The 14,615-nt window shown below is 46.8% G+C and overlaps 2 protein-coding genes across 3 annotated transcripts in view; one reads left to right on the top strand and one right to left on the bottom strand.

Moving 5' to 3' along the window:
• CHD6 (chromodomain helicase DNA binding protein 6) overlaps positions 1–14,615 on the top strand; it is a 208,879-nt gene that overhangs the window by 182,143 nt on the left and 12,121 nt on the right. For both annotated transcript variants that reach the window (XM_024742930.1, XM_024742931.1), the window contains 6 exons: positions 4,940–5,000; positions 5,723–5,939; positions 7,509–7,717; positions 8,829–10,412; positions 13,183–13,334; positions 13,722–13,928. In XM_024742930.1, coding sequence (XP_024598698.1) covers positions 4,940–5,000; positions 5,723–5,939; positions 7,509–7,717; positions 8,829–10,412; positions 13,183–13,334; positions 13,722–13,928 — 2,430 coding nt within the window. The remainder of the gene's footprint in view (positions 1–4,939; positions 5,001–5,722; positions 5,940–7,508; positions 7,718–8,828; positions 10,413–13,182; positions 13,335–13,721; positions 13,929–14,615) is intronic.
• LOC112398413 (basic salivary proline-rich protein 2-like) overlaps positions 13,020–14,615 on the bottom strand; it is a 9,175-nt gene continuing 7,579 nt past the window's right edge. The window contains exon 2 of the mRNA XM_024742932.1: positions 13,020–13,032. The gene's annotated coding sequence lies outside the window, so the exon portion shown is untranslated. The remainder of the gene's footprint in view (positions 13,033–14,615) is intronic.

Below are 14,615 nucleotides of genomic sequence, written 5' to 3'. Positions count from 1 at the left end.
ATACCAGTAGAGCTTTTGATTGGTAAACAGTTGCAGCTAGAGTCAGTGGACATGCCTTCTAAAGCACTGAGTCAAAAAGTTTACTTGTGTTTGGGATGGTCTAGAGCCTAGAATGGTAAAGGAAATCGTTCTCTATCAAACCTAGTATGCAGGGAGGTTACCATCTCCTTTAACTGAGATAGTAATAAGTAGCGGCCCAGCTCTACCTGGTGTAGCCCTTGTGTTCTAACCAGCAGTCTTGTCCTCGCTCTGCAGCACTTCCTACAGCAGGTGCTCTCTGTAAAAGGAGGGTGAGTTCATATGCGCAGTGAACTAGGAAGAAACTCCTGCAGGGAAACTTAATGCCTAAAATGGTCAAATCCCACTATAAGAAAAGTTCAATGAGGAACTGAACAATGACTCTATTCTTATGAGTTGAGAGTTCGAGGGGTCTCTGAACTCAAATAGAGATATTTGAATGTAGATGGAGTACTTCCACACTTACTTCCACGCTTACAAAGCACGTTTCCCCTTCAGTTAGGTGTTGTTCTTATCCCCATTCTAGACGGGGGAAGCTCAAATAGTTTTAATGAGCTGCAAAAAAAAGTCATACTCCTCAAGAGCAGTGTCTGCCTGCTCACATCTTTTTCTAAATCCTGCAGTCTTTCCATTATAAAATCCTTGAATTTTGTGTTAATGACATTTGATGTGTATCTACTTTCTACATGAAATTTATGAAGGTAGTAGGATGCTTGATTTTTCTGCAAAATGAAAACTGTTGTGGGATTTTTTTTTAACTGCGCCTTCACGCATCCTGTTACCTCGACACAAAGAGTTCTTATATTCTCCTGGCGAACTCCTGTGCTCAAAAGTCACCTCTCAGATGTCCTTCCCTTACCTGATTTGGGCCATGCAGAGTTGGTGACCCTTTCTGGTTTTCCCACTGTGTTTAGGAGCACTCATCACACTACATGGCCAGTATTTTATGTCTCTTGTAATGGCCAGAATGTGGGCTCTAGAAGGATAAGGACTGCATCCTTCCCACTGTCAGAGCTCCTGAACCCAGCGCAGTTCCTGGCAAACAAATGTAGGAAGGCAGCTCATCGCCGCTCTTTTGGCCCTGGAGTTTTGTAAGGGCTTAGAGGAAATTCCCTGGGTCTGCAGGTCTGTGCTGCCGCGCCACTGCCTGCACCCACACCCAGACCAAAGAGGGGACGCAGCCGGGCCTGGAGGAGCAGCCACAGGCAAGGGGGATCTGCTGTTCTCAGATCAGGAAACAGCCCTGCATCCTCGGCGGAGAAGTGCCACGCGGGAAACTAAGTTACTCTTAGTGACTGACAGTGCATTTGATTCAACCAGGTGTGTCTTCAGCCACCGGAGGCAATACTCCCGAGCGGTTAGAGCTCCTCGTCTGGGGTCAGGCCTTTTAGGTTTGAATTCCATCTTCACCACTTAATAACTATATGTAGTATTAGATAAGATTATCAACCTCTCATTCTACAATTTCCTTCTGTCTAAAAAGGGTCATTTAGTCGTTTAGAATGAATAAATGAAAAACGCACGTGAAGTACTCAGTATAGTATCTGGCCATTTACTTACCTGTAGACTGCTGTTGTTATTGCTGCTGTTTGCCACTGTGTCATGAAGCTATCCTTAGAGAGCACACTTCAACTGAAAGATAGAAACGCTGAAGGATCCTCTAGCAGTTGGGCCTGTACGTGGGTATCTCCTCGGTGCCGGCTGCCGTACGTCGGGCATTTGCTTTGTGCCAGCATTTGGTTAAACGCTTTGCATAATCAACTCATATGTGCCCCACGATCACCCGTAAAGTACTGTTGTCTCCATTTTGCAAATGAAGAAATGAGCTTGAGAGAGGTCGAAACACCTTGCCCAAGGCCAGAGAGCAGTGGACTGTCGGACTCCAAACGCAGGCGTGCTCGAGATGGAGAAACTGCAGGTTGGAACTAACCTGTTGCCCTTACTTTGACAGTCTTACTTGTCAGCACTCTCTGGGGCCCTGCCCCTGGAAATGATTGATTCATACTTTTTCTGAGATGAATATTTCTTTCAGATTGATTCACAGAGGCAGAAACTAGGATACTACATGTTCACATGCAGACTTCAGAGGCAGGGCTTTCCATGTGCTCCCTGCGATACCGGTCTGTCACACTCACATTAAATTGGTTATGTGACCACAAGATTATGACATCTTTTTCACTTCGGCTGCTGCTAAGCCAGGTCTTCTCCTTTCTGTCAGTGATAGGGAGGGGACCTGCCATCAAGAGAGGGCAGGAGACAGAAAGGCACTTACGGCTTCCAGAATCTTTCCTTACTTGAGGGTTTGCCTAAGGCCAACAGAAACTGTTAGGGAGGGTGGAAAGGAAGCCTGCATGGCAGGTGTGCCTGCCTCACACCAAGCCCGGAGCTACCCCTGTGGAGTCGGTGCCCACGGCAGCCACACATCCGTCGTAATAAGGAGCGTGGTAGCCCTGGCGCCTGACCCCACATCTCATAGTCTGTACAGCACTTCTCAGTCTAGAAGTGTCTATAATTACAACTTTCAGCATTCTAAGGGTCTTCACGGGTGCTCTAAGAATACCCAAAAATGTTCTCTATGGCAGGAAGGATGGAAGGCCTGGTTGTTGGTTTTTGCTTGCTTTTTAACTACCTAACTAGTGGGAAAGGCTGCTTTGGCATATTTAAGTGTCACTCCAGAATGGTGCGGTAGATCAGCTTGAAGTTCCTTCTCTTCACTGGTATTACAGGTGCAAAGAAGAGAGATTAAACTAGTGTTCTCCAATTCTCAATATGTTGTACTCTCTAAATCAGATTTTCAGCCGGGACTCTCTCTTTGTTCTGTTTTGGGCAGCTCAGTGGTTACAGTATAGGTTCTCATCAGACTACCGTGTTTGAAACCCAGCTCTGCCCCTTGGCAACTTACAGAACTTTCTAGGGCTTGTTTTCTGCCTCTGTAAAATATGCATAGTAATACTTTCTACCTGGGGAAGCAGTGCTGATGACCAAAGGAGATAAGCCGTGGAAAGGGTTTTGCACAGTAACACGTAGTTCTCGGAACGTCAGCTATTACCACTACTCTAGTAAGAAAGAAATGCATTCAGGAAATGAACCCCTGCCCCTCTGCCTTTCTCAGGTCCTTCCCCGGTATTAGGGGCCTAAGAGAGCGGTTTGAATTTTAACTATTGCCAGTCATAGGTGTGTGTCCATCCCTCCTGAACCGAGGTGCTGCTCTCCTGGGCTGTGTCCCTGTTTTCTGTAAAGGACCAGACAGTAAATATCTTAGGCCTGGGGGCCAGTAGAGTCACATCTTCTTCACCTCCTTCTCTTTCTCCCCCTCCTGCCCCTCCCTTCCTTCCTCCTCCTCCTCTTCTTCTTCCCTTAAAAACCATTCTTAGCTTAAGGGCCACACAAAAACAATCTACAGGCTGCAGATTGCTGACCCTTATTCTGACAGAATCTGACCCTGTGCTCCACCATGGCCGAAGTCATGAATCCTGGGGTTATTCTCGCCTGTCATTCACGTCAAAAGACGCAAGTCAGAAAAACAGTAAGAGGGCTTCCCTGGTGGCACAGTGGTTGAGAGTCTGCCTGCCAATGCAGGGGACACGGGTTCGAGCCCTGGTCCGGGAAGGTCCCACGTGCTGCGGAGCAACTAAGCCCGTGCGCCACAACTACTGAGCCCATGTGCCGAAACTCCTGAAGCCCGCGTGCCTAGAACCCGTGCTTCGCAACAAGAGAAGCCACCACAATGAGAATTCCGCTCACGGCAACAAAAAGTAGCCCCTGCTCACCGCAACTAAAGAAAGCCATGCACAGCAACGAAGAACCAAAGCAGCCAAAAATAAATAAATAAAATACATAAGTTTGTAAAAAAAAATAAATAAAAAAGTAAAGTTCGTTTTTAAAAAAAATAAAAGAAAAACAATAAGATAGGTGGGAAAATGGGTGAAGGGGATTAAGAAGTACAGACTTCCAGTTACAAAATAAATAAGTCACAGGGATGTGATGTACTGCATCGGGAATGTAGTCAATAATATTAGGATAACTTTGTGTGGTGACAGAAAGTACACCCATGGTGGTGATCATTTCTTACTGTATAAAGATACCGAATCACTGTTTTACACCTGAAACTAATATGATGTCGCAAGTCAACTTTACTTCAGTTAAAAAAAAAAAAAAGTAAGTTTTTGTGTTAAAAATGGAGTAAGTTGAAGACCCGCACTGTCTCTTCGCCCACACCCAAACTCCCACATGCTTTGTGTATAAGGAGCCTCTGAAGTTCCATTCCTGGGACCAAGAAAGGCTTCGTAAAGGAATCCATTAGAGCCAGGTTGACATATACTCCAACTTGGATAAGCTCTGTGCCTGTGATATTACTTCAGATTCTGAGCCTCAGATCATGATTTTAATTTTAAATTCCTGGAGGTTTGTGCCATCAGGTCTCCTGTCTGGAGCAGTCATGTTTTAGGAAAATAGCGTCTATTGCTGTGAAGTAAATGAAGCATAATGAACATGAGCATGACAGTTTTTCACAGCAGAAATCCAAAAATGCAGGCACATGCTTTGTGAAATGACAGTATTAGACTGCAAGTGATGATAGTAAAGCAAATATTTAATTCTCAACTAAAAGAGTGCGTGTAAAATGTAGTTGCCAGGGGAGCATGCCAGTTCATCATTCTTAAAGCTAATTCTCTACGGGCAGAATCATTCCACACAATTCCAGGGGGGAAAATGCTTATTTTAAATAAACTGCTTTCTGGCTCTTTTAAGACTCTGTGCATAAGTAAGCTTCATTCATCAGGGACCACCTTGATCTTTGAGATGCTCTTGGGCAGGGGATGTCTCTTGTGCATCTTTACTCCTTCTGTGTAGGGACTGGGTTTCTGAGTTGGTCTCTTCAGAGCTGCAGTTGTGCTGACGGCATGACTTCATTTATCCCTAGGAGAGTTCCAGTGATGGAGGTGATGGCATTTTTGGTGAAAAGAAGGATGACAGCCGGGCAGGTGAGACTGTGTCCTTCTGAAGGCAAAGAAAAGTAAGGTCCCTGTTTGTAGTTATCCTGGAGTTCATGTGTAATAAAAAAGAAAAAAATGCTGTTTTTTAAGGAGGCTCTTTTTAAAAGCCAATTAAGTTGACCTCCGTCAAACTCTGCGGGAGTCACACAGGGAGCGTTAATGTGGCTCTGGCCAGCTTTCTCCACCTGGCACTGAATTCAGCAGTGAAATGAAGTCAGGGTGGAGTCTGAGAGATAAAAAGGAATCGTGGTTTCAGTGATTTTTTTTTTTTTTCTTTTGAGAAAAGTTAGGGGTATTTGGTTTGTTCTTTTGTTTGTTTTTCTGAATTCAAACTTAACGGAGGCTTTGATGTTTGGAAGGCCCAGCTACACAGAAGCCCTTAGTTCTAAATGGAGACGGCCACAGAGCATCCTCTTAAGCCAATGCCTTAGAGCAAGGCCCTTGAGTCGGTTCTGCCCCCACAGACAGGCACGTTTGTACTGGAGAGAGAGCAGAACCCACCGTACCTAAAGCTGCTTCTGAAGTGCAGTTGCAGCCCTTCCCACTGTGCCTAGCTCCCGAGCTGACTGCTGAACAGCAGCTACTTCCACTAAGTTACTAAGTCAGCTTTAGTTTTCTTTAAACGAAAGGGAAGGACAACCACCAAAAAACCCAGTGGCCTTTGTTTTAGTTCTGTTTGTAAATACTAATATCCTCACTGATGTTTGAAGCCCAGGATGGCTCCGACCCAGACAAATCACCCTGGCCAGTTTCGTCTGCACTCACAGCTCGTCTCCGACGCCTGGTCACCATTTACCAGCGCTGTAACCGCAAGGAGCTCTGCCGACCTGAAATCCTGGGACCAGGAAACCAGGGATACTGGGTCCAGGAAGAGATGTTCCGGAGGTCCTCAGAGATGGATCTCATCAACAAGGAAGCCCAAAAGAGGTAAAAGCCAGTGGCCAAAAGGGCGTGCTGAGCTGCCCAATGGGTAAAGGTGACAAAGGGAACCCAACAGCTGGAGGGCAGGTGTGTCCAGTGTTCTCATATGGAATCAGGTTGTCTCTAGAGTGAATTAAATCCAGCCTCCAACTGCAGTGGTGTTTTCGTGCTGACTGGGGAGTCTGGTGATATCTAGGACACCCTCTGTTCACAGTTCCCAGACTTGTGTGATTTTCCAACCTTACCCTCTTCCCTAAGTTGGACCCCGGTCTCTGGGGATGTGATTTCAACACCACACTAGCATGTATCAGATCGTATTCGTTCAGCAGCAAAGTGAATAGTGAGCACTGAAGTTGTCTTATTGTAGCCAACAGTCCTTATGAAGCCTTTGAGAACAATAAGTACCATAAAATGCCAGCCCAGAAGGAAGGGGTTACTTGCCCATCTGAGAATTAAGGTAAAAATGGCTGCCCAAGGCCAGCACAGGCTAAGAACGATGCCAGGAGAGCAAATCAACAGAGCTGCTGTTCTTTGAGTCTTTATATCTCTCCGTCCTTTTGATGTAACATCCAGTGAATTGAAAGAATGCCACATAGTGAATTCAATTATTGATACTTCTGTATACTCCTGGCTTTATGAAATTTGGTAATTCAGGGAGTAGATTTCTCCCATCTAGCTCCTAAGAGAGAACCAGAGCCCCTTCTTCCCTGCTTCTCACTCTTCCACTGACCCTCTCACCCCTCTCCTAGCTGCGTACCGTGCCCAAGAGCCCCTGGTGAAGACTACAGTGGTATATAATAATCCATTTTCCTTAAGTCATTATCTTAATCCTGCAGGATATAAAATCTAGAGAACCTTCGTGTCCTAGGAAAGATTATCGTTGTGGGCAACCTGCCTACGTAAGACCAGGAAGGAAGCCAGTGTGAGATGGGAGTCAGGGAGGTGGGTGGCTGAGGGAGTCTCCTCCCTGCTGTGGACCAGCTTCTCCCTCTGTAAAATGAAGGAAGTGAATTTAAGGGCTTGAAAGGTCCCTCTAGGATTCTGTGATTCTCTGTTGTCGTACGGCAGAATGTTTAAGCATATAGAGTGCTTTTAAATTAAAATCTTTATCTCCCACAAGAGGAAATGAACTAGGTAGTTTGTAAAATTAATGAATCAAGGGGACTTCCCTGGTGGTCCAGTGGTTAGGACTCCATGCTTCCACTGCAGGGGGCTCAGGTTCAATCCCTGGTCGGGGAACTAAGATCCCGCTGCTCAGGATGGCCAAAAATGCTGTGCAGTACGGCCAAAAATAATAATGAGAATAAAATAAAATAAAATTGGTGAAGTAAGATCTCAAGTACGCACACATGATTTGAAGGTGGTGGTAGAGGCTGAGGGGCTGCTGTGTTATAAGCCCCTCCACCCAAGTCAACCTGAATAAAAATAAACAGTAAAATAGACCCGCTCTGCCTGCTCTCTTGACTTCCTGGGCTCTCCCAAGTAGGTGCTCAGTAAATAGTTGTTGGCCTTTTTTAACTGAAAAAAAAAACCAAGAAAGAAAACAGCTTACTCTCCTTCTGATTCCCTCTCTAGGTGGACTAGGAGAGAGCAAGCCGACTTCTACAGAACAGTGTCTTCCTTTGGTGTCGTTTATGATCAAGAAAAGAAAACCTTTGACTGGACGCAGTTTCGCATCATTTCCCGTTTGGACAAGAAGTCGGACGAGAGCCTGGAGCACTATTTCCATAGCTTCGTGGCCATGTGCCGCCACGTCTGTCGTCTGCCAGCCTGGAAGGATGGTGGTGAGGACACTCTCTGTCACTATATCCCAGGTGGGACAAGGAGAGAACGTGCTTATTTTCAAGGTACAGAGTTAGGTATAACTATAGACGCGGAGCCGACGTGAAGAATTCAGGTAAAGACCAGTGGGTTTTCACAAATCCACGGACTTCTAATCGGGTCCACCCTCATAAAATAAAATCTCTCTCCCAAAATGATGTGATTCCAACGAAAATTGAAATTCGGATTAAAATGTCACAGAAATATTAAGAAACTACTATTAATTACCTTTTCCAAAGTATGCTTTTTTTTTCAAGTCTCATAGAGAATTATCCTACTATGAGCTTTGCACTTTCCTTAGATTAAATCTTAAATGTTTTCTCATGCGTTGACTTGTAGCTGTGGAAAACTAGTGGCCGTCATTTAAACTCCCTAGGCTCCACTAGAGACCTTTTCTAAGAAATTTCTTCCTGGTTGGAATTTGCAGCAGCTTCCTCCTTGTCCCTCTGCAGTCTCGTACTCATAGATTAACTTGCTCTGGACCGTATGACTGTATTCTGGGAAAACTGAAACAAATGTTGAGCCTATTCAGTGTGGGTTCTGGGCTGGCGGCAGCATGTACAGACACCCCACGTTCTGCCCGCGTGTGGCACACTTAGGCTGTTTTCTTTAAAGCCAGGGAGCTGCACAGATCGGAAGGATCTGGACCTTGGAGTCATGCTGACAAGACTTGGACTGGAGTCCTGGTTCTGCCACCTTGAGCAAGTTAGCTTATCTGAGCCTCCTTCCTCATCCTTACACGAGGATAACGATGGTATAGCATAGAGTTCTTGGAAGAACTAAATAACAGCCATAAAGTACCTAGTTAGAAGGTACCTAGTCCTCCTTATTGACCGGGAACTAATATTTCCCGAACTGGAGTTTTCAGGCTCTTCTTTCACCTTCAGTGGTCTGTCCGTGTTTCATAAAAACCTTCCCTTCTCTTTCAGCATTTCAGTTTAGTGGGGCCACTAAGGCCCTGCCTTGCTGAGGACCCAGGGACTCAAATTATAAGATCAAAGATGCAGGTGCTGAGGTGGGCAGGAAGTGTCCAAGGGCCACCTTAAGTGACAGGCTCTGTGTTCCCCTTTGCAGGCCCCCCAGATCCCAGCATCTGCGTTGAACCCATCACTGAAGAGCGGGCCGCGAGAACCCTGTACCGCATTGAACTGTTGCGGAAGGTCCGGGAGCAAGTGCTGCAGTGTCCTCAGCTGCACGAGCGCCTTCAGCTCTGCAGGCCCAGCCTCTCCCTCCCCATCTGGTGGGAGTGTGGAAAGCACGATCGGGACCTGTTGATCGGCACTGCCAAGCACGGGCTGAACCGCACCGACTACTACATCATGACCGACCCCCAGCTGTCCTTCCTGGACGCCTACAGAAACTATGCCCAACACAAAAGAACCGACCCCCAGGCTCCAGGGAGTCTCTGTTGCCTTTACCAGACCAACTCCAAACTGTATGAGTCTCTTGCATACACTCAGATGAGCAGGACTTCCGAGTCCCTTGAAAATGAACCTGAGAATCTAGTGAAAATAGAAGGTAGGGATGATCATCTTGGTCCACCTCGGGGCAGCTTATCTGACATGACTTGTGAAAACTTTATTTCTAAAGTTCAGGATGTCATTTCCATCACGCATGATGAGAGTCTGCTGCCTGAGTCCTTGGAGAGCATGATGTATGGTAAGAAAGCACTAAGCCAGGAGCCAGTCTCTTTTCAGGAGAGCCCAGGTACCAATACCGAGTCCAGACAAGATGCCGTGGCTCTCGCAACAAGCAGAGATGGCAGCTTCCAGCCTGGTGGCCACGAGGCAGAAATAGCCTCAGGCCCCTCTTTTATGGATACATTAGAAGCAGGAGTAGCTCAAATGAACATTAAAAATGGAAAACATTTGCTGGTGTCTCTTTCACAGGAAGGGGAACTCTGCTGCAGCGAGGCAGGGCAGAGACCTGAAAGCCTTGGGCAGCTGGAAACCAAATGCATAGCCTCCCCTTCCTTGGACCAAGGAAATGAGAGCGGGTTTGTTGACATGTGCAATCTGAGTGTCTATGACTCCAAAAGAAACCTGTCATCAGATCAGCAGTTAATTGATTTATTAGAATGCAAAAGTTTAGAAAGTAAATTGATTTTGGGTCAGAACCACAGTGATGAGGAGGACGAAGAGGAGGAAAATGAGGAGGAAAACCTAGACCTGGCCGTAGGCACGTGGGAAAGGCCAGAGGTGTCGCCTCTTACCGAGCCCACTGCTCGTATGGCAGGGGAGAAGAGCCGCAGCGGCTTTCTTGTGGACGAAGCCAAGAAAGGAAGCCTGGCGGCCAGAAGCCAGCATCCTGGACCGCAGGGCGCTTTTCTTCCCGCAGCCTGTCAGTGTCACTGCAAACACATGGAGAGGTGGACGCACGGCCTCGAGAATGACCAGTTTGAAGTGGAGAAACCCCAGGGTTACAACCCAGACCCGTACAAAAGCAAAGCCAATAATGTCACAATGGGGGGCGAGCTCACTGCTGTTCCGCCAGAGCTGTTTCAGGTGAAGCATGAACTTTTGAAAGAACCCTGGAAAGAAAGTGCAGAAGGGAAACAAGGTTTCCCTACATATCTGGAAGGGAGTGAACTCAAGGCAGAAGACGTGGATTTTGAGAGTAAAGATGATTATGATAGAGACGGGAACTGCCAGAGTCAAGGTACAGTGTGTGGGATCTTGTATTTTGGATAAGCCAGTTCTCGCAAGGCAGGAAGGGCGCGTGGGGGGGTGTTAAGGGTTTTACAGCTTCTGGAAGGGACATGCTCACACTCACCGTGTTGTTTAAAAGCGAAGGTCACAGGCCTTGGTCTGAAAATGAGGCGGAGTAGCTTAACTCTGATCATTCCAGGAAACTGAGGATGATTGTAGATAATCGTAGCACCTTGGCTGTGTCAGCTGTGTGATTTGGGCAGGGGCTGTGTGCTGTTATATGATAGATGCCAGACACAGTGTTGAGGGAAAGGAATTCGTTCTTCCACCAGGTAAAGTGCTACAAACTGGGTTAAAGTAGAACAGCCAGGGAACGCCAAGAACCTGCAGTTTAACGGAGGTGCAGGTAATTTTTCAGGAACGCCACAAAAATACAAATAACCATGATCTTTATTAAGGTGAGCAAAGACTGTGCCGTTTGTTCACGTGTATGTCAAAACCCTGTGTTGTAATGTCGGTGCATTGGGTTGAGATTCCTTTAAGTAACTCAACAGAAATAAGAATAGCCAAATTACATGCCACTCAATAAAAAATGCAGATATATTTGATCTTTTTAAATAGGGAAGTCTTAGGTACTGAAGGGATTTTAAAGTGTTAATCTAGGTGACCCTGAGATTTGTATATGCTTTGCAGGGACGTGAATACAGTGATTAGAGATCCTGAGCAACAACAAATGGGTCTTAACTTTGTCACTGTTGTCTTTATGTCATCAGACCCAAGAGGACATATTAGGTGAACAAAAGATGGTTCTGTTTATCCTTGTCAGAAAAACAAAAAATACCCTGTAGGTGCCTGGCCTGGTGCCAGGGGCCGAGTGATGTTCAGGGATTCAGGCAGGCCGGCCCCTCCCCCCAGGACAGTGACTTCATCTGAAGAGGGAAACCCTGCCCTGGGTTGTCCCACTTCCTTTTTATTTCTGAACTCCCACCTTTGGTTTTAGCCTCGTGATAACTTGGGAAAGGTTTTGAACCCAAATTAAAATGTACACACCAGCCAAGCTGAGGGCATAGAAACTGAACTGAAAGGAGCTTCATCGGCCTGTGGCCCCAGCCGACCGAGAAGGAGCCAGCCCAGACCTTGCCCCAGGCCATGAAGGGTCCCTGCCACGTGTGGAATGACATGTATACATTGCTCTTGGAACTCTGTTGTGGGGGAAATCAGCGAGTCCTGGGCAATGTAGACAGTCCAGTGAGGATGGGCTAGAGGAGAGCTGTGCTGGCCTGGACTTCCTCTGGTGGCCGTGGCTTCCAGCTGGGCTGGGCTGGGCTGGGCTGGGAGACAGCAGTGAACTTGATAGGCTTTGGTGAGCATCGCGCACACTCGGCCGGTGGGGGGGTGTCCCTAGCACCAGTGCTTTTAGAGACGCTTTGACAGACCCCAGGGGTCTCCTCCACACGAGATGTGGGAGAGGTGAGGCAGAGGGGGTTGCCCTATTTCTGAGGATGGAGCTCGGCCGCTGAAGGAGCAGTAACTGGCACAGCTGTCAGGGCCAGCGCCCGGGCTCGTGGCTCCTTCTCCAGGGTTTTCCCCTCACACAGCATTCCGCTTTTTTCTTAAAATTTAAGTTCAGCTTTTCTGCTTAAAGCCTTTCAGCGGTGCTCCCCATTGGATCTAGAATAAAATTCAAATTTTCCATCCTGGCCTGCAGAGCCCAGCATGTTCCCGATGATCCTGCCCCTCCGCCTCATCTTTGTACTTTTCCCCACTGCCTCCTCATCTTCCTGGTGGTCTCTCCTTTGACAGGTCCTCTCTGCCAGCCTTCCCTCCTCCCAGTCAGTTTTCCCTCTTATTCCCTATCATGACACCTTGTCTCTTTCCCTTTATGGCCCTCACCCTGGTTTATAATTGTAACTATCCGTTTAGAATTAGTGCATTTTCCCAACTGTCTTTCCCTCATGGAGCTGTAAGAGCCTAGAAAGCCAGGGTCACATCTGTCTTGTTTATCCTTGAATCCCCTGGCCTAGCAAGGCCCTGCTCCTGGTGGTGGGGGTGGGGGGGTCTCTACGGCCCCCTGGGAGACTTGTTGCACAGTCAGAAGTGAGTCCATCACGTTTCAGAGGATAGACGTTCCGTGTCATTTCACCACGAAAGAGGTTCACAACTTTTCCTGGACGTTATGCTACACACAGTTCATTCCCTGTCATCTCCATTAAGTGGATCTTTGAAGATCCATTTCAAACGTGATAGTAAACATTCACCACTGAAGACTGAAAGAATGAGTGGCATTTCCATTCCTTTCCATCAGTGAAGTACTTTAAACGTTCTAGGTTTCTTTGCATCATTTTTTATATAAATCAGGTCTATTTTACCTTCGTTGTAAGTTTCAGGACTTTTCTTCCTTCATCATTAATACCAGCCTCTTGCTGTGTTACATTTCCTACACTATCCCCACTTCTGTATCAGAGCATAACGTTCACTTTCCTCTCATCCACTGCACCAAATGGGAAAGCCTCTTTTACGGTCCTTCGTCGTCGTCGTTGTTTGGTTGTGGATGCAAACTCTTATTGGGTGACTTGCATGGGTAGCCCTAGAGCAGGTCGTGCCTTTATGGCTTATCCGATAGAGTGCTTCTGGAAATAGAAAGTATGGTAATTAATAATTCAATTAAAAATAAATGAGCACACACTGGGCTAATTAAAAAACAAGATCAGACTTCCTCATCTTTCAGATCACTAGTATCTCCCAAGCGTCTAATTCATTTTTTTAACCTTCCTTCCTAGATTATCCAGGGAAATACTCTGAGGAGGAGAGCAAGAACTCGACCTCGGGCATCGTAGGGGACCTCAGGGACAACCTGCAGGAGGCACGGGCTCCCACCATTGCACAGCTGCTCCAGGAGAAAACCCTCTATTCCTTCTCCGAGTGGCCAAAGGTACCCAGAGCTTGCACACTCCACCCAGAGCATCCTCAGCTTTGACTCCTTTCCTTTAAACCTTTTAGAATATTTCTGAGAAACAGACTCAGACAAATGTTTAGTATCTTTAAAAGATACTAGTTATGTGACATTAAAGATACATGCACCTAATTAGACCATAAGACAGAAGTGTCAGCTTATCTTCGTATTTACAGCGCTGTGGCTTTTGATCTTTGTTGTCTGGACGATACCATTTCTTTTAAGACTTGTAAAGTGAGTCCATTTGTGTGTGCCCTTTTCTAATCAGTTCCTTCTGGTTAAAAAACTTGCCACTTGATTTCAGGGGATTCTGTGAATTTGGGTAACTTGGTACTTATTCCTCAGAGCTTTTGTTCTTTTTTATAGGATCGCGTGATAATTAACCGCCTGGATAACATCTGCCATGTGGTGTTAAAGGGGAAGTGGCCCTCCAACCAGCAGTATGAGCCCTCGGCCGCGCTGCCCACCCCCGTGTTAACCAGCGGCGCTGGTCCCCGCAGCAGCCTTTCAGAGCCAGAGGCATCAGAACATGTCTTCAGCAGTGGCGCAGCGTTGGTGGCCCAGATGCAGAAGGTGAGGCTGTAAGAATGTCCTTGACCTTGAAACAAAGGAGGAGGACGCTTTGCACTTCTTAATTGAGTCATTTATTCAACAAATACTGAGTGGATAGGAATTTTTTTCTTTCTTTTTTTGGGGGTCAAGCCATTAGTGTTCATTGAGGAATCTGGATTTTATCCTGTAGGCAGCAGAGGCTGTAGTTTTGGAGCCGGGAAGTGCGTGAGGAAAGTGTGTTTGCGGCTCAACGGGAGTGGTGTGCAGCTTCATGGGAGATGGGGGTCAGGGAGGGGCTGTGCCTCCAGGGCTGGGAGGCAGGTGGGCATCTGAGGAAGAGATAAGTTCTAGACCAGCTTAGTGGCAGAGTGGCTCCGAAGAAAGGGGGGGAGTTGGCTGGCAGGTCGTGATGACTGATGACTATATGAGGAAGGGGAGGCGTGAACAGATCGGGATATTCAACACTTGAGGACTGAGAACGGTGGCAGCAGGTAGAAAGGAGGGGAGTCAAAGCAGGCATGAGTTTTATTTGTGGTTTATAAACTCAGAGGTCAAGTTTAAGGACACGTGGTTATTAGCACACTAGCTCTCACTCAGCTGCACACTGGACTCCGCTGGGGACCTTGAGAAGCTCCAGATTCTGACTGAATTGGTCCGGGGTGTAGACTCGATATTGGCTTTTTTTTTTTTTTTTTTTTTTTTTTACTT

Source organism: Neophocaena asiaeorientalis, unplaced genomic scaffold (assembly GCF_003031525.2).
Source record: "Neophocaena asiaeorientalis asiaeorientalis breed wild unplaced genomic scaffold, Neophocaena_asiaeorientalis_V1.1 scaffold82, whole genome shotgun sequence".
Classification (NCBI taxonomy): Eukaryota; Metazoa; Chordata; class Mammalia; order Artiodactyla; family Phocoenidae; genus Neophocaena; species Neophocaena asiaeorientalis.
The sequence above is the reverse complement of the archived record's forward strand: the minus strand, read 5'-3'. Positions and strand labels throughout refer to the sequence as shown.